This window comes from Hylobates moloch, unplaced genomic scaffold (genome assembly GCF_009828535.3).
Source record: "Hylobates moloch isolate HMO894 unplaced genomic scaffold, HMol_V3 SCAFFOLD_19, whole genome shotgun sequence".
Taxonomy (NCBI): domain Eukaryota; kingdom Metazoa; phylum Chordata; class Mammalia; order Primates; family Hylobatidae; genus Hylobates; species Hylobates moloch.
The window spans coordinates 14969528-14995749 of NW_026652294.1; the positions used below are offsets into that span (position 1 = coordinate 14969528).

Genomic DNA, 26222 nt, shown 5'->3' on the forward strand with positions numbered 1-26222 from the left:
CATTTTCCATATGAACTCCAGCTTGTTTGATGAGCATTCCTCCTGAGAACTCGCCTTCCTTTTTTCCCCCATGTAGAATTGAGAGAAAAGAGCGAGGGACTCAAGAAGATTCTGAAACCCCAACAGAGACCCGGCTTGTCCGATGCTGAAGCAACAGCGTCTCCTCGGGGCCACCTATTCCCGAGGGTTGGTGTGGCCGCACCAAGCATGACAAAGGAAACATGTTTCCTTCGGAAGCTTAGATGGGCTCTTCGACCTCCAGAGAGAATCAAAGGAGCAAAGCCATCAAGTCTAGCAAATCCAGTGAAGGCTGGGTTTTGAATTCAAATGACCACAGAATGCTACATGACTCTAAGAGATGCCAAAGGCATCTAAGGAAAAAAAAATTAAGATCAAGCCAAAACTCCCAATGCTTTGATGTGATAACCTTTTAAGAAAAATTTTCCAGACTTGGGACAATGCTTGGACAGAGTAGATGCTCAATAAATACATATCGATGAGGAAATAGGAGAAAATAAAAGCACACTCCTACAGCCACCCGCTCATAAGCTCCAGTCTGTCCCTTACACACACACTACATAGTTTTAAACTTTTCCATATTCAGAGAATGAATGCTTTTCTACTTGGAAAAGGTGCCAGATAAGAGGAAAAAATTTAATTATTCAGTAAAATTATGAAAACTTCCCTAAAAGGTAAATAAGTTATTTCAAAGAGAGTAGAATTAAATGTATAGGAGTGATCGTATAAAAACAAATGGTTAATAAAAGTGTAAACATATTTCTCGTTTCTATTATTAATATAAACACCTTATCTCTCTGAAATTATCCTGGAAAAAAGGAAAGAAAATTAATTAACTTTGGCTTAAAGACCTTAATGTCCCTGCTGAGTTATTAGTTAAGACAAAGTTAGGAAAATTGACATTAGACCAGAAATAGTAATCATGAAAAGGTCAAAGACACTTTGGGAGGCCAAGGTGGGAGCATTGCTCGAGGCCAGGAGTTTGAGACCAACCTGGGCAACAAAGTGAGACCCCATGTCTACAAAACACAGAAAAATTAGCTGGGCATAGTGATACACGCCTGTAGTCCCAGCTATTGAGGAGGCTGAGGTGAGAGAATTGCTTCAGCCTGGCAGTTTGAGGCCGCAGTGAGCCATGATCACGCCACTGCACTCCTGCTGGGTGACAGAGCAAGACCCTGTTTCAAAAAAAAAAGGTCAGGCCAGGCACGGTGGCTCACGCCTGTAATCCCAGCACTTTGGGAGGCCGAGGTGGGCAGATTGCCTGAGCTCAGGAGTTCAAGACCAGCCTGGGCAACAGGGTGAAACCCTGTCGCTACTAAAAATACAAAAAAATTAGTCACATGTGGCGGCGTGTGCCTGTAGTCCCAGCTACTCAGGAGGCTGAGGCAGGAGAATTGCTTGAACCCGGAAGGCAGAGGTTGCAGTGAGCCAAGATTGCACCACTGCACTCCAGCCTGGGCGACAAAGCGAGACTCTGTCTCCAAACAACAACAAAAAAGTTAAAGACACCGGAGACTTTCAGGGTGAAACTACTCCATGATGTTACAATGGTGGATACTTGTCATTATACATTTATTCAAGCCTATAGGCTGTACATCACCAAGAGTGAACCCTAAACTTTGGGTGATTTGTCAGTGTAGGTTCATGGATTGTAACAAATGTATCACCCTACTGCCCAGTACAGTGGCTCACCAGCACTTTGAGAGGCCAAGAAAGGAGGATCCCTTGAGGCCAGGAGCTGGAAACAAGCATACCTGTCTAGTACAGGATATTGGTAGTGGGAGAGGCTGTGCAGGGAACTCTGCACTTTCTGCTCAATTTTGCTGTGAACCTAAAACTGCTCTGGGTTTTTGTTTTTAAGGCCAAAGAAAGAATTATACTAATGCTGGAGACCACACAGTTGTCATCTGCATACTAAATGATCAAGCTTACTGGAAAAGGAAATTTGAAGAACAAGAGATAAACTTTCTTTTTTTTCTTTTTTTGAGATGGAGTTTCACTCTTGTTGCCCAGCCTGGAGTGCAATGACGCAATCTCAGCTCACTGCAAACTCCACCTCCCAAATTCAGGCAATACTGCTGCCTCAGCCTCCTGAGTAGCTGGGACTACAGGCATGTGCCACTACGCCCAGCTAATTTTTTCTTTTTTCTTTTTTTTTTTTTTTTTATTTGAGATGGAGTCTCGCTCTGTCGCCCAGGCTGGAGTGCAGTGGCACAATCTTGGCTCACTGCAAGCTCCGGTGCTGGGATTACAGGAGGGAGCCACTGCACCCAGCCAAGATTGATAAGGTTTCTCATGCAGATTCAAATCTAGGAGAAAACTTTCCCAAGGAGCAGCAAAGAGGAATTTTAGATACAAAATATTCCATACCCTTTAGGGTGATGGAAATGTTCTAAAGTTAGATTGTGGCAATGGTTGGACAACTTGGTAAATATACTAAAAATTCGTTGAATTATATACACGGAAAGTTTTGAGACTTCCAGACTGCTTTTTGTTGCTGTTGTTCTCTTGACCCTAACTAATGGAATTCTAGCTCTGATTCTTGAAAACTCGAGGGCTGGAACTTCTGGGGAGAAAAACCTCAGCCGGATTAGGAGGAAATGCTCCCCTTCCAGGGGGCCAGTGCTGCTGACCAAGGAGACTCGAAAGACACCTGGACTTCAGGTGTCCCAGGATGTTTGACTGCTAAAAATCCGTAATTCTGTGAGCTTTCTTTCTTAAAATAGGTAGCTCTGGCCATACATTTTTATTTTACTTTATTTTTTAGATGGAGTCTCGCTCTGTCGCCTAGGCTGGAGTGCAGTGGTACGATCTCGGCTCACTGCAAGCTCCGCCTCCCGGGTTCAAGCAATTCTCCTGCCTCAGCCTCCTGAGTTGCTGGGACTACAGGTGCCTGCCACCAAGCCCAGCTAATTTTTTGTATTTTTAGTAGAGACAGGGTTTCACCGTGTTAGCCAGGCTGGTGTCGATCTCCTGACCTCGTGATCCTCCCACCTCGGCCTCCCAAAGTGCTGGGATTACAGGCTTGAGCCACCATGCCCAGGCCCTGGCCATACATTTTAAATTGACATAACTGTTTTCTGAAATGCATAGGGACCCATGAGTTTTCTTTGCCAAGGCAGGAAAAAAATCATGGGTACTTTCTTCTCCCTCATTCACGGAAGAAAAAAAAAACCCGTGAGTCTGGATCAAAGGGTTTGAGAGTTCCCTCTCATTTTGGCTGGGCACGGTGGCTCACTCCTGTAATCCTAGCACTTTGCGAGGCCGAGGTGGGTGGATCACTTGAGGTCAGGAGTTCGAGACTAGCCTGGCCAATATGGCGAAACCCCGTCTCTACTAAAAATACAAAAAAATTAGCCGGGCCTGCTGGCGGGCCCCTGTAATCCCAGCTACTCAGGAGGCTGAGGCAGGAGAATCGCTTGAACCCGGAAGGTGGAGGTTGCAGTGAGCCAAGATCGCACCATTGCACTCCAGCCTGGGCAACAAGAACAAAACTCCGCCTCAAAAAAGAAAAAAAAAAAAAGAAAAAAGAAAAAGACAGTTCACTCTTATTTGAATAAATATGCTCATATTCCCCTCCATTACAGATGAGGAAACTGAGGCTCAGGTAGGTTAACTCACTATATCAGATCACACGAGTTGACATGTGGCTTTGACCCAGGATTTGGACTCAGCCCTCCTGACTTGCTGTTAACCACTGGGCTGTGCATGACATCACTTAACCACACACACAAAAAATAGAAAACTACTAATATGCAGAAAAAGAGAAACGGAGCAATTTGCCCAAGGTCACACAGCTGGTAAATGGCAAGCCAGGGGGATTGGAACACTTTCTTTTGGCACCCTAACCCTTCACCTGTCCTGCTGCCAAGCCTCCTCCCCAGCCCACCTGGCTGACCCCACCCCCAGGCTCACCTGCGCTCTTGCCCGAAGAGGCGCTCCACCTCTGCGCGGCCAGGGCTGCGGGTGCGGCCCCCGCTGCTGCACTGCGCCTGGGGCCCTGGCTCTCTCTGGACCAGCCTCCTGGGTGGGGGCAGGTCGGCCAGCACAGTGTACTCCTCCCGCTCCAAGTTGTGCCTGGTCTCCCCGGGAGGCGCTGAGCCCCGGGAGCCCCCGGAGCTGCCCAGCGAAGGTGAGGGTGCTAGGAACGCTAGGTCACTGGGTGGGTGGCGGGGTGGGGAGGAGGCTCGGGGTGCATCCCGGTGCCCGATGCACACCTGGGGGATCAGCACTGGGGAGCCATGCAGAGAGTCAGTGGAGGGGGCCAGGCTCTCCATACTAGTTCCAGGGGGGTCCTGGAAGAAGAGGGATGGCTCAGGAGCCTGGCGTGGTGGGGATGAGAAGGAGGGTGCATCCCGGTGCCCAATGCACACAGGGGTGGGGATGTGGGGGCACTCGTGCATTGAGTCCATGGAAGGGACAAGGCTCTCTGTGCTGGCCCTGGGGAGGTCCTGGAATAAGAGGGAAGGCTCTGGGACCTGGCGTGGTGGGGAGGAGGCCCGGGGTGCATCTCGGTACCCAATACACACAGGTGCAGGGAGCTGAAGGGGTTCGTGTTGGGGGGACTGACACTGATGCTCGGCGTCTGATGTGTCTGGGAGGAAGGGAAAGGGGTCAAATTGGGTGTGGCGGGGGGGCGAGGACGCCCGGGGGGCATCTCGGTGTCCAATGCACACAGCAGGTGGTATATAGGGAGGCTCGTGGTGGGGCGATACACTCTCAGGGGCGCGGGGCTCTGGGAAGAAGGGGAAGGGGTCGTGCTGCAAATAGCGAGGGGGCGAAGAGGCTCGAGGGGCATCCCGGTGCCCAATGCACACAGCACATGGGGGCTGGGAGGGCTCAGGAGAGGTCAGGGGAGCCCCATAGGCAGTGGGGTACACAGGTGAGGAAGTCCGGGAGGTGCTCTGGTGGCCTGGGTTATGGGAGGAAGAGGTGGCCCGGGATGGCAAGTTGTACTGGGTGGGGCCAAAGGAGGACTGGGGTGGGTCATGCTGGGCTGGCCTGCTGGGAGAGGATGTCTGAGGCCTGTCACCTTGGGTTGGCCGGAGGGCGATGGATGCCCAGGGAACCTCATTTTGGTTGGAGCGAGATGGGGAAGAGGTTCGGGGACCATCACTGTGAGTTGGCCGGAGGGGAAACGAGGCCCAGGGGATGTCTTTGTTAGTACGATGGGGAGATGAATTCCTGGGATTGTTCCATTGAGTGGAGCGGTGGGGAGATGATGGTCTCAGATTCTCCTTTTGGGTGCAGCATTGAGATGAGGAGGTTCCAGGGTTGTCTCGTTGAAAGGAAAAGGACTGTGTGCGGTCCCGCTGTGTGCAAGTGGGTCTGAGGTTATCCCGTTTGGTACAAGAGGTTTTAGGGTTGTCTTGTTGGGTGGAAGATGATCTGGGGATGTTCTGTTGAATACAAGTTCTGGGGTTGTCCTGTTGGGTGGCTCTGATGGGAGAGGAGGCTCTGAGATTGTCCCGCTGGGCACAGGATGTTCTGGGGCTGTCTCGCTGGATGGTTCTGTTGGGAGAGGAGGCCCTGGGATTGTCTCGTCGGGCGAGGCTCTGGGAATGTCCCGCTGGGCACAGGATGTTCTGGGGTTGTCTCGTGTGGCTCTATTGGGAGAGGAGGCTCTGGAGACTCTGGAATTGTCCCGCTGGGCACCGGATGTTCTGGAATTCTCTCGTTGAGTGGTTCTGTTGGGAGAGGACGCTTTGGGATCATCCTGCTGGACACAGGGTATCCTGGGGTTTTCCCGCTGGGGAGTACAAGTAGGAAAAGAAGTTTGGGGGTTGTCCTGCTGAGTAGAAGAGGTTCTGGGGTTATCCTGTTGGGTGCTTCGTGAGGGAGAGGAAGCTCTGGGGGTGTTCCGCTGTGTAGATGAGGCCCTGGGGGCGTCCTGTTGGGTGGATGAGGCCCTGGAGGTGTCCCTTTGGGTGATTGGGTGGGGAGAGGAGGCTCTGGGGGTTTCACATGTAGAGGCAGCCTGAGCAGTGTCCCTTTGGGCAGGGGAAGCCTGAAACGTGGTGCTTCGAGGTCCGCTGTGTGGTGTCATGGAGGAAGCCTGGGTCAGTGTCGACCGACGCCGCTCCAGGGAGAACCCACTTTCTCCCCGGAGCCTTGCCCAGCGCTGTCCTGCGCTCTGGCCCCCACCGCCGGTGTCTGGAGAGAGAAGAGAGGGGCTCAAGGTAAGGGGAGAGGTCCAGGCAGCTCTCACATTCTACCTTTCTTTGTCCCTTAGGACCAGTGATTAGGGCAGACCCCACACCCTCCTCTTACAGGTCTCACTGTCTGTACCAAGTGACTCCACCTCTCTGACCAAGGCTGATTAGACAGGGCTTGGATGCCTCTCTCGAGCTGAGGTCCAGAATTTGAAATTGAGACCCTGACTCAGTCAAGAGATGGGTTCAAGAACTGGAAGGCCACAGGGTCTGGGGATCCACAGACAAGACAGAGAAGAAGCAAATTTGTGGAGAGAAGTGTTGACAATAGCCTATGTGACCCCAGGGAGGGAGAGGTGGGCCCAGCAGCAGCCACCTGACAGTCTGCCCTTCCCAGTTTTATTTCCTTCAATCAGAATCCAAGGAATTCCCCCCATTTCTTGTTTTTTTGTTTGTTTGTTTTGTTTTTGAGTCAGAGTCTTGCTCTGTCGCCCAGGCTGGAATGCAGTGGCACCATCTCGGCTCACAGCAACCTCCACCTCCCGGGTTCAAGCCACTCTCCACTGCCTCAGCCTCCCGTGTAGCTGGGATTACAGGCATGCGCCACCACGCCCGGCTAATTTTTGTATTTTTAGTAGAGACAGGGTTTCACCATGTTGGCCAAGCTGGTCTCGAACTCCTGACCTCAGGTGATCCACTCACCTCGGCCTCCCAAAGTGCTGGGATTACAGGCATGAGCCACCGTGCCTGGCCTTTTTTTTTTTTTTTTTTTTTTGAGACAGAGTCTCACACTGTCACCCAGGCTGGAGTGCAATGACGCTATCTCGGCTCACTGCAACCTATGCCTCCTGGGTTCAAATGATTCTCCTGCCTCAGCCTCCCAAGTAGCTGGGATTACAGGCATGCACCACCATGCCCAGCTCATTCTTGTATTTTTAGTAGAGACAGGTTCTAATGAGCCTGTTTCATGTGCGACAGCTCTAGAAAGCCCCTGTTTTTTGTATCCAAATGTTCCTACCCTGAGGCTTCTTCCAGGGCTGCCATGAAGATGGGAAAGGTGCAGGGATGGACAACCTTTTATAAACTGGTAGCTGGGAGTTTGCCAGAAATGCAGAATCTCAGGTCCCAGCCCAGATGCGCTGCTTCTGAATCTGCATTTAACAAAACTGTCTGGTGATTTGTACACCTTATAGTTTCAGAAGCACTGGCCTAAAGGATTAATGTAACTGTCCTCAGTAGTGACCCTCTTTGCAACTCCTAGCCTCATGACAGAGTTGCCATGACCTTGGTGTATCACCCTCCACCCCGCTCAATCCCTCAGTCACCTAGCAGGTGTTGAGCACCCCTATGTACACGTCCCTTGGCTACTGCTTTAGGTGAAGAGTAAAGGGTATAATGGCCTCACCTTAAAGGAGCCACATCTGTGGGTGTGGTGGCTCACACCTGTAATCCCAGCACTTTGGGAGGCCAAGGTGGGAGGATCACTTGAGCTCAGGAGTTCCAGACCAGCCTAGGCAACATGGCGAGACCCTGTCTCTACTACAAGTTTTTTAAAACTTAGTAGAGCCTGGTGGTACATGCCTGTAGTCCCAGCTACCTAGGAGGCTGAGGCCGGAGGATTGCCTGAGCCCAGGAGGTGGAGGTTGCAGTGAGCCAAGATTGTGCCATTGCCCTCCAGCATGGGCAACAGAGCAAGACATTGTCTTAAAACAACAAACGAAACAAAAAAGTAGCCACAGTCGCCTTCATGCAGATCCCCTCTCTTCATGCCTTCATAAGATCCCCTGTCCTCTCCCTTTGCAGCCACTGCCCCATCCAGCCTCTCTGGGCTGGTGTTGGTGAAGTCTGAGTTCCCAGCACCTAGCAGAGAATTCAAAATTTGTATGGTTGCCAGGTGCGGTGGCTCACGCCTGTAATGCTAACACTTTAGGAGGCCGAGGCAGGTGGATCATCTGAGGTCAGGAGTTCGAGACCAGCCTGGTCAACATGGTGAAACCGGTCTCTACTAAAAATACAAAAATTAGCTGGATGTGGCCGGGCATGGTGGCTCACGCCTGTAATCCCAGCACTTTGGGAGGCCGAGGCGGGCGGATCACGAGGTCAGGAGATCGACACCAGCCTGGCTGACACGGTGAAACCCCATCTGTACTAAAAATACAAAAAAAAAGAAAAAAAAAATTAGCCGGGCGTGGTGGCGGGCGCTTGTAGTGGCAGGAGGCTGAGGCAGGAGAATGGCGTGAACCTGGGGGGCGGAGCTTGCAGTGAGCCGCGATCGCGCCACTGCACTCCAGCCTGGGCAACAGAGCAAGACTCTGTCTCAAAAAAAAAAAAAAAATTAGCCGGATGCAGTGGTGCATGCCTGTAATCCCAGCTACTTGGGAGGCTGAGGCTGGAGAATTGCTTGAACCCGGGAGGTGGAGGTTGCAGTGAGCAGAGATGTGGCCACTGCACTCCAGCCTGGGTGACAGAGCGAGACTCTGTTTCAGAAAACAAAAAACAAAAAACAAAAAAATTTGCTGGTGGCTGATGTCCCATGGCCATTCTAAAATACGTTTCATGCCTGGTAGTGGCTCACACCTGTAATTCCAACATTTCAGGAGGCTGAGGCAGGAGGATTGCTTGAGCCCAGGAGTTGGAGACCAGCCTGGGCAACATAGTGAGCCCCTATCTCTACGAAAAATAAAATAAATACATTCCATATTCACCTGTTTCTCTCATCTACACCTACTTCCTACTCCAAGCCACCACTGCTTCTCTCCTGGATGGTTGCAGTAGCCCCCAAGCCTGGGCACTGTGGGGCCAATGTCATCGTTCATCCAGGGAGACTTTTTCTAAAGTCAAAGGTGAGCAGATTGCTGTACCCCCAGCCTTCAGGGGAAACTGGAAGAGATGGGAAAGCTGTCACAGATTGGAGGAGACGGAGGAGATGAGGAGAGGGACTAGAGGCAATGTGGGATCCTGGAATGGATCCAGGAACAGAAAAAGGATATTAGTAGAAAAACTGGTGAATCCCTTCAAGTCTGTAGCTTAGTTAATAGTATTGTAGCAGTGGGCCGGGCGTGGTCACTTACGCCTGTAATCCCAGCACTTTGAGAAGCCGAGGCAAGCGGATAAGCGGATCACCTGAGGTCGGGAGTTTGAGACCAGCCTGACCAATATGGAGAAACCCCGTCTCTACTAAAAATACAAAATTAGCCGGGCATGGTGGCGCATGCCTGTAATCCCAGCTACTTGGGAGCCTGAGGCAGGAGAATGGCTTGAACCCGGGAGGCGGAGGTTGCGGTGAGCCGAGACCGCGCCATTGCACTCCAGCCTGGGCAACAAGAGTGAAACTCCTTCTCAAAAAAAAAAAAAAAGGCGGGGGGGGAAATGAGTGGAACAATGAGTGCAGTGTGGGGCCTGAGGTGTGATTAATGCAGTGGAGGGCTGGGTTGTATAAACTGGCAGGTTCAGGGGAGAAATCAAGGCCAGAGATGTGGACTCTGGAGTCATGGTTTTTCCCAGACGGTACCGAAAGCCAAGCAGCTAAGTGTGCAGGGAGAGGACAGAAGGGGCCCAGGACTGGGATCTGGGGCATCCGATATTTAAAAGTGAGGCAGAGGAGGTGGCCTCAGCAAAGGAGAGCGAGGTGGAATGGCCGGTGAGGAAGGAGGCAGACCAGGAGTGAGGGGTCGGGGAGCCCAGAATGATTCTGTGCAAGACATTTATTTAGCACAAGGCCTGGAACATGAGAAAAGCGGGTCACTGTTGTAATGCTGCTGCTGTTCTCATTGCTGCCTCATCTATTCAGCCATGATTGACTTGTGGGCAGTAAGTAAACATCCACTGAGTGCCTGAGTTAGCGCTGCCCCTCAGTTAAAGATGCCACATCTCCATCCCCTGCTTCTCTGAGCATCTGAAGCCTCAAAACCTCTTCCTCGGGGCTAGCAAATCCCACACAGCACAGCTAGCGCTGGGCGCATCCGCTCCCCAGCCACCTGCTGTCAGCAAAGGGCACACCATCTATGCAGACACCCAGGCCAGGAGCTGTGACCGTGTATCCTCCTGTCCTGAGTACCATCAAGTCTGCCTCCTAAACCTTTCTCCTTCTCTGTCCCCTTCTCACCCCACAAACATGGCCCTTATTTATTTATTTATTTATTTATTTATTTATTTATTTATTTGAGATGGAGTCTTATTCTGTTGCCCAGGCTGGAGTGCAGTGGGGCGATCTCGGCTCACTGCAACCTCCACCTCCCAAGTTCAAGTGATTCTCCTGCCTCAGCATCCCGAGTAGCTGGGACTACAGGCGTGTCGCGGATCCCATCAGGCTCAACATGGTGAAACCCTGTCTCTACTAAAAATACAAAAAGTTAGCTGGGCGTGGTGGCAGGCACCTGTAATCCCAGCTACTCAGGAGGCTGAGGCAGGAGAATCGCTTAAACCCAGGAGGCAGAGGTTGCAGTGAGCCGAGATGGCGCCACTGCCCTCCAGCCTGGGCAACAGAGCAAGACTCCATTTCAAAAAAAAAAAAAATGCCCCAGTTGTCCCAGTAATGCCTGTCACAGCTCTGTCTCCTCCTGTCCCAGATCCCAATGGGCTCACACATGGCATTCCACGTCCTTGTCCTGTTAGTCTCTTTTAATCAAGAACAGTCCCCTAGCCGCTTTTTGTCTTATGAGGAGCCTAGTCATTTTGCAGAATGTCTTTCAGTTCGGGTTTGTCTGATGTCTCACTGGGGTTAGGTGTAGGCAATGCATTTTCAGCAGGACGATTTAGAAGGGAAGGGATTCTGTGCCCACCCCAGCATCCCCTCCCCCGACCCCATGCATCACATCAGGAGGCATCTGATGTTGGTTTGCCCCACTCTGGGGATGCTGGGCAGCCGCTTGGTGACGGTGGTATCTTTCCGCTCTCCCCAGCCTAAGGGTGCCTTTTCTCTCAGTAATTGATGCAGAATCTGAGGGGTGATACTGAGAGGTGACAGCATGCTGGCAGCCCTCACAGCCCTCGCTCGCTCTCGGCGCCTCCTCTGCCTGGGCTCCCACTTTGGCAGCACTTGAGGAGCCCTTCAGCCTGCCGCTGCACTGTGGGAGCCCCTTCCTGGGCTGGCCGAGGCCGGAGCTGGCTCCCTCAGCTTGCAGGGAGGTGTGGAGGGAGAGGCACGAGCGGGAACCCAGGCTGCACGTGGCGCTTGCCGGCCAGCTGGAGTTCCGGGTGGGCATGGGCTTGGTGGCCCCGCACTCGGAGCGGCCAGCTGGCCCTGCTGGCCCCGGGCAACGAGGGGCTTAGCACCTGGACCAGCGGCTGTGGAGGGTGTGCTGGGTCCCCCAGCACTGCCGGCCCACCAGCGCTGTGCTCAATTTCTCGCGGGGCCTTAGCTGCCTTCCCGCAGAGCAGGGCTTGGGACCTGCAGCCCGCCATGCCTGAGCCTCCCCCCACCTCCGTGGGCTCCTGTGCAGCCTGAGCCTCCCGGACGAGCACCACCCCTGCTCCACGGCGCCCAGTCCCATCAACCACCCAAGGGCTGAGGAGTGTGGGTGCATGGTGCGGGACTGGCAGGCAGCTCCACCTGCAGCCCCAGAGCGAGATCCACTGGGTGAAGCCAGCTGGGCTCCTGAGTCTAGTGGGAACTTGGAGAAACTGTATGTCTAGCTAGGGGATTGTAAATACACCAATCAGCACTCTGTCTCTAGCTCAAGGTTTGTAAACACACCAATCAGCACCCTGTGTCTAGCTCAGGGTTTGTGAATGCACCAATAGACACTCTGTTTTGTTTTGTTTTGTTTTGTTTTTTTGAGACAGAGTTTTGCTCTTGTTGCCCAGGCTGGAGTGCAATGGCACGATCTCGGCTCACCGCAACCTCCGCCTCCCGGGTTCAAGCGATTCTCCTGCCTCAGCCCCCCGAGAAGCTGGGATTACAGGCACGCACCACCACGCCCGGCTAATTTTGTATTTTTAGTAGAGATGAGGTTTCTCCATGTTAGTCAGGCTGGTCTCGAACTCCCAACCTCAGGTGATCCGCCCACCTCGGCCTCCCAAAGTGCTGGGATTACAGGCGCGAGCCACTGTGCCCGGCCTGACACTCTGTATCTAGCTACTCTGGTGGGGACTTGGAGACCCTTTGCATCCACACTCTGTATCTAGCTAATCTAGTGGGGCTGTGGAGAACCTTTGTGTCTAGCTCAGGGATTGTAAATGCACCAATCAGCACCCTGTCAAAACAGACCACTTGGCTCTCTGTAAAATGGACCAATCAGCAGGATGTGGGTGGGGGCCAGATAAGAGAATAAAAGCAAGCTGCCCGAGCCAGCAGTGGCAACCCGCTCTGGTCCCCTTCCACATTGTAGAAGCTTTGTTCTTTTGCTCTTTGCAATAAATCTTGCTGCTGCTCACTCTTTGGGTCCACACTGCCTTTATGAGCTGTGACACTCACTGTGAAGGTCTGCAGCTTAACTCCTGAAGCCACTGAGACCACGAACCCACCAGGAGGAACGAACAACTCCAGACGCACCGCCTTAAGAGCTGTAACACTCAGCACAAAGGTCTGCAGCTTCACTCCTGAGCCAGCGAGACCACGAACCCACCAGAAGGAAGAAACTCCAAACACATCTGAACATCAGAAGGAACACTGTACTCCAGACACGCCGCCTTTAAGAACTGTAACACCGCGAGGGTCCGCGGCTTCATTCTTGAAGTCAGTAAGACCAAGAACCCACCAATTCCGGACACAATACTTTGAGACCATGACTATCCTGTTTCCTGACAACTTATTGCCCTAGCGATTTTGCATCCGCCAGTGATTCATGCCTGAACCAGTTATTGCTACAGTGCCCGCAACAGTCTCTTAACTGGTTTCTCATCCTTCAACCCCTCCCTGCTCCAATTCATCCTTTGCACCTTTGACCTAGGGAACTTCCTGAGGCACGGGTTTAATTACATGACTTTCCTCCTCAAAAACCTTCGGTGGCTCCCTACTATTTAGAGAAGAAAGTCCAAACTCCTTGGCTAAGGCCAGGCATAGTGGCTCACTCCTGTAATCCCCAGCCAGGAATCTGAGACAAGCCTGACCAACATGGTAAAACCCCGTCTCTACTAAAAATACAAAAATTAGCCAGGCGTGGTGTTGCATGCCTGTAATCCCAGCTACTAGGGAGGCTGAGGCAGGAGAATCGCTTGAACCCAGGAGGTGGAGGTTGCAGTGAGCCAAGATGGCACCTCTGCACTCCAGCCTGGGCAACAGTGTGAGACTCTATCTCAAAATAATAATAATAATAGGCCAGGCGTGCCTGTAATCACGCCTGTAATCCCGGCACTTTAGGAGGCCGAGATGGGCAGATCACTGAAGGTTGGAAGTTTGAGACCAGCCGGGCCAACATGGTGAAACCCCATGTCTACTAAAAATACAAAAATTAGCTGGGCATGATGGTGGGAGCCTGTAATCTCAGCTACTTGGGAGGCTGGGGCAGAAGAATCGCTTGAACTGGGGAGGCAAAGGTTGCAGTGAGCCGAGATCGTGCCACTGCACTCTAGCGTGGGCAACAGAGCAAGACTCTGTCCCAAACAATAATAACAACAATAATAATAATAATGAAGTGGGTAGCATGACTCATTGTGGCTGCTCCATCATGACATGCAAACTGTTACTATTATTAACAGGCCACCAAAGTCAGCCGTGCCCAGAGTCCCAAATGGCCAGTGAGATGGCTATCTGGGGGCCCCAGGCCATCACCATGGGAACCAACCTGGCAGAAGGACTCACCCTCCTTTTTCTGGCCTGCAGTGTCTCCTCCCACAGGGGACCTGGTGAGGAGAGACGGAGCCCTTTGGGAGCTGTCAGCTCTCGGCGCCTCCCGAGGCCTCCTCGGGATCATCACTGCGAGCTCATCCCAGCTGGGGGCCTCCTCCTGCCTCTCAACAGTGTCCCAGTCCTGCCAGAGAAGGGGAGGAGAAAGTATGTTTGTGGGAGAAGAAAGGCTGCAGGACATATACTCCCCAAATGAGAGGGGTAGAAGGAAGGGAAGGGAATTGACATTAAAAAGCACTTCCCTGGCCGGGCACGGTGGCTCACGCCTGCAATCCCAGCAGTTTGGGAGGCCGAGGCGGGTGGATCACGAGGTCAGGAGATCGAGACCATGCTGGCAAACACGGTGAAACCCCGTCTCTACTAAAAAATACAAAAAATTAGCTGGGCGTGGTGGCAGGCACATGTGGTCCCAGCTACTTGGGAAGCTGAGGCAGGAGAATGGTGTGAACCTGGGAGGTGGAGCTTGCAGTGAGTGGAGATCGCGCCACTGCACTCCAGCCTGGGTGACAGAGTGAAACTCCATCTCAAAAAACAAAAACAAAAACAAACAAACAAAAAAAAGCACTTCCCTGCCGGGTGCTGTGGCTCACGCCTGTAATCCCAACACTTTGGGAGGCCGAGGCAGGTGGATCACCTGAGGTCAGGAGCTCAAAACCAGCCTGGCCAACATGGTGAAACCCCGTCTCTATTAAAAATACAAAAACTAGCCGGGCATGGTGGTGGGCGCCTGTAATCCCAGATACTCGAGAGGCTGAGGCAGGCGAATCGCTTGAACCTGGGAGACAGAGGTTGCAGTGAGCTGAGATCGTGGCACTGCACTCCGGCCCAGGTGACAGAGCAAGATTCCATCTCAAAAATAAATAAAATTAAATAAAAAATAAAAAGCACTTCCTAAACTGTCAAGTTCTGTCCCCGAGAGGTGACAGTGAGTGGTGCCACACCTTCTGTGGTGTAGACTCCGCTCCATGGACTCAGTAAAAAGCACTTCCAGCCTGGGCAACACAGTGAGACCCTGTCTCTACAAAATTTTAAAAAATAATAATAATAACTAGGCATGATTGTGCATGCCTATAGTCCCAGCTACTCAGGAGGCTGAGGTGGGGGGATCACTTGAGCCCAGGAAGTCAAGGCTATAGTGAGCCATGTTCACGTCATTGCACTCCAGTCTGGGTGACGGAGCAAGACCCTGTCTCAATCAATCAACCTTTTTTTTTTCTATTTAAGATGGAGTTTTGCTCTTGTTGCCCAGGCTGGAGTGCAATGGTGCAATCCAAGCTCACTGCAACCTCCTGGGTTCAAGCGATTCTCCTGTCTCAGACTCCCAAGTAGCTGGGATTACAGGTGCCTACCACCATACCCTGCTAATTTTTGTATTTTTAGTAGAGACGGAGTTTCACCATGTTGGCCAGGCTGGTCTCAAACTTCTGACTTCAGGTGATCCACCCACCTTGGCCTCCCAAAGTGCTGGGATTACAGGCGTGAGCCACCGCACCCAGTCTTCAATCAATCAATTAAATTAAAAGCACGTGCTGTTTGCCTGGCACTGTGCTGGCTCTAGCAGGTGCTAAGTGCTAAGTCGCTGATCTTCAATGGACCTAGGAGGCATGCACGTCCATTGAAGCCAAGAGCTTTGCCCAGAGTCCCAGGGTTCCGCATCTGGGACTGTGTGAGAAACCCCCAGGGGCCAGAGAGAAGTGGGTTCAAATCCTAGCCCCACTACTTCCCAGATGTGTGGCCTCCACTAAGTTGCTCCCCGCTCTGAGCCTCAGCCCCATATGGGGCGATTGAAATCTCCACCTCCGAGGGTGTGGTGAGTCTCCCCTGAGCCCACACCCACCAAGCCCTTAGCATGGAGCTGGCCACGAAGCATGCGAGGCTGGGTTGTTTTATTCTGAGTCTTATCACCACCCCCCATCATTTTCCTTTTGGGGGGTCTCCTGGGACAAACCTGTCTCTCCTGCTCTGCGGCAGCCCCTCAAAGTGCAAATGCTGGAGGAAAGACTGCTGGCTCTTCTCTCTTCGTGGCTAAATGACCCCCGCAGCCTGCTCCCTTTCCTCTGTCCCTTGGAAATCTATTCCAGGGCTGGCCGTGGGGCTCAGCACTGTGTGGCGAGGGCAGGGCCCTGGGGCTCTGTGCCACTCTTGCTCTAGACACCACACCCAACACCCCAGCCCTCTGGAATCTGAGAGTGTGTGGCAGCCCGAGCCTGCTGGTGATTCACCCAGAGCTCCTGTCAGCTGAAACTCCTTTCCCATCTTTCACAGCCAGACCCCAGCCGCCCTGGGCCAGCCTGTGCAGAAATCCCCACCCTCCAGGGGTTTGCCGGGGTGGCCCAAGCTGCCAGCTAATGGTCCAGAGGACCTCGCCGGATTCCCTGGTGTGAGGCTCAGCTCTGGCCTAGAGGTTTAGGTGGGACCCAGGACTGCAGATGGAGGTGTGAGCCACTCTTGTCCCCCCATCTCCCACTCCTGGCTCACCACAGAGGACGAGTTGCTGGTATCATCAGGGGTGGCAGAGTCAGGGCTGGAGGTGGGGTCAGAGCCGGGGTCTTCGTTGCAGCTGCCACACAGGGAAGTGGTCAGGCCCTCCAGATAGGGCACTGCCTCAAGCTCTCGGCTCCCGCTCCTGGGGGCAGCTGTGGGACCCTCTTCCGGGAGCCCTGCTGAGGGGGATGGGCCCCTGGGAGAGGAGACAGACCCAAAAAGTAATGGGGAGTTAGGAGTATCCCCCATCCCACCCAGGCATACGCACTCACTCACACAGGGAGCCTGGGGCCCACACGCTGGTGTGGGAAAGGGAGCCAGTGCTGAGGGCTGCCTCTGTGTCAGGCTTTTTATATGGGTTGCCTCATTGAGCTAAAACAGCATCCCTTTTTTTCCGTAATTTTATTATTTATTTATTTATTTATTTATTTATTTTGAGACAGAGTCTCGCTCTGTCACCCAGGCTGGAGTGCAGTGGCGCCATCTCGGCTCACTGCAATCTCTGCCTCCCGAGTTCATGCCATTCTCCTGCCTCAACCTCCCCAGTAGCTGGGACTACAGGCACCTGCCACCACTCCTGGCTAATTTTTTGTATTTTTTAGTAGAGACGGGGTTTCACCGTGTTAGCCAGGATGGTCTCGATCTCCTGACCTCGTGATCTGCCCGCCTCGGACTCCCAAAGTGCTGGGATTACAGGCGTGAGCCACCGCGCCCGGCAACAGCATCCCTTTAAAGTAAGTATAATAATTCCCATTTTAAGCCGGGCACAGTGGCTCACACCTGAAATCCTAGCACTTTGGGAGGTCGAGGTGGGCGGATCAACTGAGGTCAGTAGTCCGAGACTAGCCTGTCCAACATGGTGAAATCCCGTCTCTACTAAAAATACAAAAATTAGATGGGCATGGTGGTGGCACACGCCTGTAATCCCAGCTACTCAGGAGGCTGAGGCAAGATAATCGCTTGAAGCCAGGAGGCAGAGGTTGCAGTGAGCCAAGATCGTGCCATTGCACTCCAGCCTGGGTGACAGCGCCAGACTCTATCTCAAAAATAAATAAATAAAAATACAAAAATTAGTTGGGTGTGGTGGCGTATGCCTGGAATCCCAGCTACTCAGGAGGCTGAGGTTGCAGTGAGCCAACATCGTGCCATTGCACTCCAGCCTGGGTGATAGAGCAAGATTCCATCTCAAAATAATAATAATAATAATTCCCATTTCACAGAGGAAGACACTGAGGCTCAGAGAGGTCAAGAAACTGGCCAAGGTCACCGAGATAGGAAAGGGCAGAGCTGTGTTATGAACCAAAACTATTGCCCCAGCCCCAACTTTGAGTCTTAGTCTTAGTCTACTGACCCCAAGTTCAGTAAGTCTAAGAAGACAGACTCATGCTTGGCTAATGAGGATGTGAGAGGCAGCAGGGCTCCACGGGCATTGACAGGTTCACCAGCCCAGATGCTGAGGGAGGGAACTGCAGAGAAGGCTCTGCTTTAAAAGAAGTCACAGGCTCAAGAAAGCTTAGCACTGGCAGTATCCCCAAAGAGTGACCCACAGACTGGCCTACACGATGATAATAAGTGATGGCCATAAAAAAGAGCTCTGTAGTCAAATGACATACTTCTCTACTTCCCTTACCCAAAAGCCACAACGCACACAGGCAAGCTAAAGGCTCTGACAAGTCCTGCAGGAAAGCTATTCAACTTCATTTATCCCAGACTTTCTGAAACATACTTGATTAAAAAAGTTGTCTTTGTTTTGTTTTTTTTTTTTTTTTTTTTGTGTTTTTTTTTTTTTTTTTGGAGATGGAGTCTCGCTATATCACCCAGGCTGGAGTGTAATGGCACGATCTCAACTCACTGCAACCTCTGCCTCCTGGGTTCAAGTGATTCTCCTGCCTCAGCCTACCGAGCAGCTGGGAATACAGGCACCTGCCACCATGCCTGGCTAATTTTTGTATATTTAGTAGAGACAGGGTTTCGCCATGTTGGTCAGGCTGGTCTCGACCTCCTGACCTCAAATGATCTGCCCACCTTGGCCTCCCAAAGTGCTGGGATTACAGGCATGAGCCACTGCACCCAGCCTGTTTTTTGTTTGTTTGTTTGTTTGTTTGTTTTAATATGCCTACCTGTGAGGAGCACATGAATGATCTCAGCACAATGCTGATTTGATTCAATCCCTCTTATTTTACAGACAGGGAAACTGAGACACAGAAAGACAGAGTAACTTGCTCAAGACCCATCAGGGATGGATCTGAAGCTGGAACTCAGGTTTCTAGACTCTCAGACCATGGCCTCCCAAGGTACCATGACCTTAAAGGGGGATTGCCACTCAGGCCTGAGGGTGGAAGGAACCCCAGAGCCTGGAGCAGTGCACACCCAGGTAGGTGGGTGACAGCAGGTGCCCCTGGGTGCAGGGACTATTTAATCTTTCTAAAGCTGTGCAAAGGGAACCAGGAAATGTGAGTAGGCTGTGGCCATGCCCACTGCAAGGTGGGTGCACAGCAGCCACACACCCCGGGGCAAAGCTGAGCTCGGTCTTGGGAGGTTATGGGGTGGGCAGGGCCCCTGGGAGAGACAGCCAGGATTGGGGAGGGGAGGCTTAGCCACCCAGGTGCAAACAGGGTGGTGTGATCTGAGTTCTTCCTGTGGGCCCAAGGAGCATGCCCACCACCCACCTGTGCCTAGGTTTGGAGGACTGACCACGTGACCCATGCCAGTAGCCATTAGAGACAGGTGCTGCCTTGGGGAAGGAGTGCAAATGGGAAGGGCAAGGGCATTCCACCCCATGAAGCCCTTCCTGGGCCCTGGGACTCTACCCACCTCTTGGGCCCTGGCCTGAGGCCCGGGTCCACCACAGACTGGCAGCCGGAGGTTGAGGCGCTGAGTGGGTCCTCAGGGGCAGGTGGGCATCGAGGCAGGTCGCAGTAGGGCACCTCAGCACCTGAAGGGCTCCTGAGCTCCTGGGCCAGGGTTGGAGAGAGGAGACAGCTCAGCACCCACGTGGGGGCTCCCCCCGCCTGCACAGCCCCTCCCGGTGGTGTGGGAGTCTCCAGGCATCTCCTCCCAGGATCTTGCACTTCTCAAGGAGCTGCCCATCAGGCTGGAAGCGCCCCTTGGGACTCAAGCCGAGGGCTGGCTGAGGTACCTGGTGTGTGCCTGCACACGTGCGTGCATACATATGGGCCTTGGAGCAGGTATGTGTGTAGATAAAGGCCTGGTATTGGGGGCACATATGTGCACATAGGTGGACTGAGCTCTTGCTCATGCGTGTCTACGCAGGTGCCACGGGTACACCGATCCGTATGTTTGCACCAGTGCAAGTTCATGTATACGTGCATGTATGCGTGTGCACCCCAGAACGAGGTGGATAGAAGGATCCACCAGGGTCTTTTGCAGCCAAAAGACAAGGGCAAGGAGGAAGAATTAGGCTGGCTGAGAGAAGGGAGAGGGCTGAGGGAGGAAGAGGCAGTTTGATGGTAGAGGAGATGGGAAAACAAGGTCTTGGAGGACAGAAGAGATTTGCCCCACTAAAGGAGAGGCAGGGGCTCCAGGGCTGGAGGGTCAAGGCCCCAGGAAAAGCACAGGGGCCTAGAGCCAGCTGCCCACTCCTCTCTCCCTCCGCCCTTGGCAAGGCCACACCTGTGAAGGCTGGTCTGGTGCTGGGCTCACCAGGGGGGAATGGCTGCTCACCTCCAGGGCCCCCCCCCCAATTCCTCCCCACCTCTGGAGAGCGGCAGTTCCCTCCCCTGGTGGTGGGAGACAGCGGCCATGGCACCCTGCGCCCCGCCTCCTCTCGGATTACCTGGGCTGCGGGCTCTGGCGGTGGTGGCGGCTGTCGGCTGTCAGCACCCTCATCCCCGGGGGGCTCTGGCTCAGGCCCCCACGCTGCCGCCCTCCCAGGCCCCGACTCCGGGCTGTGGTGGCAGCAGCAGCTGAGGCAGTGGAAACCTTAGAGGCTGGCTTCGGGAGCAGGGGCCCCTCATTACTGTTTCATAAGCCGGGGCCCAGCCAAGAACAATGCAGGACATGAAACCGCAGGAACCCGATCCCAGCAGCTCACCTGAGAGCCGGGAGGGGCAGAAGCCTGGGCCTGGGATCCCTGGGGACCCTGGAGCCCAGAGCCCAGGGCCAAGGCAGCAGCCTGGTCGGCACCACAGGGTGGGCACAGGCTCTCCAGGTTCCAAGAAGGCCACTGCTGGGGTCAGGCAGTGCCAAGAAGTGGGGTTGGGATGTCTGCCGTGACATCCAGGCCAGGGGACGCACGGCGGGATTCAGTTTCGCCCCCTGCCCTGCAGCCAGATTCTGATCAGAGCTCGGCAGCAGGAGGTGTCAGATCCACAGCCAGGCCTGGCGCCTTGGCCACCCAGGGGACGACACTGCAGAAATGAGGAGAGGCTTGCCAGGCATCAGCCAGGGGTCTCTGCCCCGCCAGGCCCAGCAGGAGCCCTAGCCTGATGTGACACTTCATCCTGGCTTTCACCCCAGCCCCCGTCACCACCCCACCACCCACTTGAGTGGGCCCCACGGTCAGTCCCCAGCTCTGATTTCCTGTCTGGCAGGTCAGCACTGGCTCTGGCCTCAGATGGACCTCGGTCCCCATCCTGGCTCCTCCGCTTCCCAGCTGGTGACCTCAGGCCAGACTTCCCCTTTCGGAGCATTGTTTTCGCCTCTCGGAAATGGAGGCTGAGAAGCGACCAAGACCTGGACCACGTGACTTATCCTCTCTGTGTCTCAGTTATCTCACTACAAAACCGGCAGGATGGCAGGACCCACCTCCTAGGGGTGTTCTGATAATTAAATAAGTTAATATTTGTAAAGGGCTTTTTTTTTTTTTTTTTTGAGACAGAGTCTTGCTCTTGTAGCCCAGGTTAGAGTGCAATGGCACGGTCTCGGCTCACTGCAACCTTCGCCTCCTGGGTTCAAGCAATTCTTCTGCCTCAGCCACCCCAGTAGCTGTGATTACAGGTGCCCGACACCACGCCCGGCTAATTTTTCTATTTTTAATAGAGACAGTGGTTTGCCATGTTGACCAGGCTGGTCTTGAACTCCTGATGGCAGGTGATCTGCCTGCCTTGGCCAAAGTGCTGGGATTACAGGCGTGAGCCACCACGCCCAGACAGTTTTTTTTTTTTTTTTTTAAACATACAGATTTTTTGACTCTATGTTGGAAATCTCTTGACCTAAAGCTAGAGGCAAATATGGCCAAGGGTCCAGAATCCTTGGAGGAAAAATGGGCTAAATTTGGTCCCTGGAGACCTGTGGTGACAGAGAGATGGGGAGAGAGTGGGTGAGGCAGACAGAGTCAGCCAGGGGAGACCCGCCTCAACCCCAGCAGCAGCATCTAAAGGTGATGGAAAAAAAACCCACCCATTCCTTCAATGCCTGACCACGAGGCACCATGGAATAGGTCCAGAGTGGCAGAGGAGTGCTCAGGCAGGCAGGTGGAAGAGGCCAGAAGAGGCAGTTGCCATCTTCTGGGGCCCAGGAGGTTTTTGTTTTTGTTTTTGTTTTGAGATGGAGTTTTTTGCTCTTGTCCAGGCTGGAGTGCAGTGGCCAGATCTCAGCTCACTGCAACCTCCACCTCCGGCATTCAAGCAATTCTCCTGCCTCAGCCTCCCGAGTAGCTGGGATTACAGGCACCCGCCACCACGCCCTGCTAATTTTTGTATTTTTAGTAGAGTCAGGATTTCACCAAGCTAGTCAGGCTGGTCTCAAACTCCTGACCTCAGGTGATCCACCCGCCTCGGCCTCCCAAAGTGCTGGGATTACAGGCATGAGCCACCACGCCCAGCCCAGTGTCAGTTTTTTACTATCACATCTGGTTCACAGGGAGCTGCTTCCTGCCCAGAGTTGGGTCCCAGGGCCTGGCTCCGAGACACAACAGTCACCCCTCATGCATTTGCCAAAGGAGAGTTTCACAGCCTTGATCATCATCAGAGCAACTGGAAGCTCAAGAAAGTGGAGGATTTGATGTCGTGCCCCTCTCTGATCTTTTTTTTTTTTTTTTTTTCAGAGTCTTGCTCTGGCAGTGGCATGATCACAGTGCACTGCAGCCTCGATCTCCGGGGCTCAAATAATCCTCCTGCCTCAGCCTCCCCAGTAGCTGGGACTGCAGGCATGCACCACTACACCCAGTTCATTCTTTGTTTTGTAGAGATGGGATCTCACTTTGTTATCTAGGCTGGTCTTGAACTCCTGGTTTCAAGCCATCCTTCAGCCTCAGCCTCCTAAAGTGCTGTGATCACAGGCGGGAGCCATTGTGCCTGGCCCCCTCTCTTGAAACTATCTCTGGTAAAATCTTGGCTCCTGGGGAGGAGGGGCACACTGTGGGGTTTGCCTCCTAGCCTCTGGCCTTCTTGGCTGTCTCTGCTGATTCCCTGGCCTCCACCCAGGCCTATTCTCATCTCATTCCACACTTTCCTCCGCAGACGATAGGCTCATCCGTGAGCAAGACTTTGATCAGTGACAGATCCTGAAGACTCGCAGGCCTCCATCTCCTGTGATGGTCTGGCTCTAAGCTCCAGCCCCCCCAATTCACTAACCACCCCCTCATTTCCAGTTTCCTGCCGACACCCCACACCATGCCCCAGACAACTCCAAACAGACCTCCCAACCCAAGTACCCTGCCTGGAGAAATAACAGGAGTCAGCCATGGGTTTCTCCCCTCCCTCACCCCCAAATCCTGTAGAGGTGCCTGCTCAATTAGTTCGGAAATGTGTCCATTTGCCTCCATCTCAAAGCCCCAATCATCTCTGGCACTGATGAGTACGTGCACCTTTTCCTGGCAGGTCACCTGATTCACTCTCACCACCCTGCCCTCCATTCTCTCTGCCCAGCAATCAGAGTGACTGTGAAAAATGCAAATCAGAACACGTCACTCCCTTATTTGAAATCTTCCGTGGCTTGGCCGGGCGAGGTGGCTCACACCTGTAATCTCAGCACTTTGGGAGACCAAGGAGGGCAGAATGCTTGAGGCCAGGAGTTCAAGACCTGAGCGGCATGGTGAAACCCCATCTCTACTAAAAATACAAAAATTAACTGGGCTTGGTAGCGCATGCCTGTAGTCTCAGCTACTTCGGAGGCTGAGGCAGGAGAATCACTTGAACCTGGGAGGCGGAGGTTGCAGTGAGCGGAGATCACGCCTCTGCACTCCAGCCTGGGTGACAGAGCGAGACTCCATCTCAAAAAAAACAAAAACAAAACAGAAAAAAACTTCAGAATCCTAAGTCTTCAACATGTCCACAAAGTCGCACGAGGCCAGTGAGACCAGGCCTCCCCCCATTCTCCATCCTTGTCCTATAGCTCCTCTGTGCCCGCCTCTTGCTGTCCTCTCCAGCCCGATGTGCAGCCTCCTTTCTGCCTCAGGGCCTTTGCATATTCTTTGTTTGTTTTGTTTTGAGAGGATTCTCGCTCTGTCACCCGGGCTGGAGTACAGTGGTGCAATCTTCGCTCACTGCAACCTCTGCCTCCTGGGTTCAAGAGATTCTCCTGCCTCAGCCTCCTGAGTACCTGGGATTACAGGCACTCGCCACCACACGTGGCTAATTTGTGTATTTTTAATAGAGATGGGGTTTCACCATGTTGGCCAGGGTGGTCTTGAACTCCTGACCTCAGGTGATCCACCCGTCTCAGCCTTCTAAAGTGCTGAGATTATAGGCGTGAACCACTGCACCCGACCTACTTGTTTGTTTTGTTTTTGAGACAAGATCTCATTCTGTTGCCCAGGCTGGAGTGCATTGGCATGCTCATGGCTCACTGCAACCTTGAACTCCTGGGCTCCAGTAATCCTCCCACATCAGCCTTCTGACTAGCTGGGACTACAGGTGTGCACCATCCTGCCTGGATAATTTTTTTTTTTTGGGTAGAAATGGGGTCTCACTGTGCTGCCCAGGCTAGTCTCAAACTCCTGAGTTCAAGTGATCTTCCTGCCTCAGCCTCCCAAAGTGCTGGGATTACAGGCATGAGCTGCCATGCCAGGCTGGCCTTTGCACATTCTCCTTCCTTCCTCTCCTCTTCCTGCAATTTCACTAACTAATGCTAATGCCCGCACAGCCTTTACCAAGCAGCTGAAATGTCATTTTTTCTGGAGAAACTTTCCCCAATGCCCTATCCTTTACCTTCATGCCACTTACTGTTCCTTTATACATTTATCACAACCAAGATTAAATAATCATGTGCATTTCGCTTACTAGACTATAAGCCCCATGAAGACAAGCCAGGGATGTGCCCCATGAAGACAAGCCAGGGATGTGTCCCTCTCTCCTCCTCTCCTCCTCCCTCTCCCCCCCCCCCCCCCCCCCCCCCCCCCCCCCCCTCCTGTACTGTTCTGTTCTGTTCTGAGACAGAGTCCAACTCTGTCACCCAGGCTGAAATATAGTAATGCGATCACGGCTCACTGCAGCCTCTGCCTCCCAGTCTCAGGTGATCCTCCCACCTCAGCCTCCTGAGTAACTGAGACTATAGCCACATCCCACCACACCCAGCTAATTTTTTAAATTTTTTGTAGAGATGGGGTTTCGCCATGTTGCCAGGATGGTCTTGAACTCCAAGTGATCCACCCGCCTTGGCCTCCCAAAGTGCTAGGATTACAGGAGTGAGTCACTGTGCCCAGCTGTGCCTTTCTGATTTATCATGATTTCCCCATCATCTAACATAATGCCTGGCACATTTTAAGCACCTATTCAGTATGTATGAATTTGTGAGCTGACCCAAGGTCTCAGGTGGGAAATGGTGGGATTGAGACTAGAACTCAGACCAGCCTGAATCCAGGGCTCTCCTATTCCATGCCTGCCATCCTCCCAACCACTGGGAGAAGGTCATTTGCATGAAAGATGGACTCCCAGGCATCTGTTCCCTGAACCTGAATTTGCAGGTGAGCACAGGAGAGCTATTATTGGAGGTATCAAGACTGGTAGAAGCTGGGCGCGGTGGCTCCCGCCTGTAATCCCAGCACTTTGGGAGTTCGAGGTGGGCAAATAACGAGGTCAGGAAGATCGAGGCCATCCTGGCTAACACAGTGAAACCCTGTCTCTACTAAAAAGACAAAAAATTAGCCAGGAGTGGTGGCAGGTGCCTGTAGTCCCAGCTACTCAGGAGGCTGAGGCAGGAGAATGGCATGAACCTGGGAAGCGGAGCTTGCAGTGAGCCCAGATTGCGCCACTGCACCCCAGCCTGGGCAACAGAGCGAGACTCTGTCCCCCCCCCCAAAAAAGAGGACCTTCAGACCCCAATGGGAATGACGAAGCCATGGGGGTCAAGGTTGGAAGGGCCCACGGAGGTTCATGGGTCCCAGGTTTCTCATTGCGTGTGTATCAGGTGCTCTGTGTTTACATGCATGGAGGCTTGGCAGCAGACTACATTAGTCACAAAGTCAGAAAATGACTCTTCTTCACTCCTTCAATAACTTGAAGAAGAAAATCTCGGCCGGGCACAGTGGCTCACGCCTGTAATCCCAGCACTTTGGAAAGCCGAGGCAGGCAGATCACGAGGTCAGGAGTTCGAGACCAGCCTGACCAACATGGTGAAACCCTGTTTCTACTAAAGATACAAAAATTAGCTGGGCATGGTGGTGGGCACCTGTAATCCCAGGTACTCAGGAGGCTGAGGCAGAAGAATCACTTGAACCCAGGGGACGGAGGTTGCAGTGAGCCGAGATTGAGCCACTGAACTCCAGCCTGGCGACAGAGAGAGACTCCGTCTCAAATGAAAAAAAAAGAAAGAAAAAAAAATGACTCTTCTTCACTCCTTCAATAACTTGAAGAAGAAAATCTTCAGACCAGGTGCAG

At 53.0% G+C, this 26222-nt stretch overlaps 1 protein-coding gene across 1 annotated transcript in view; it reads right to left on the reverse strand.

Moving 5' to 3' along the window:
* Positions 1–3932: 3932 nt before the first annotated feature.
* LOC116459410 (TRIO and F-actin-binding protein-like) overlaps positions 3933–26222 on the reverse strand; it is a 28077-nt gene continuing 5787 nt past the window's right edge. Inside the window, 5 exon segments of the mRNA XM_032139950.2 lie at positions 3933–5569; positions 5572–6174; positions 13915–14083; positions 16438–16639; positions 19258–19397. Coding sequence (XP_031995841.2) covers positions 3933–5569; positions 5572–6174; positions 13915–14083; positions 16438–16639; positions 19258–19397 — 2751 coding nt within the window.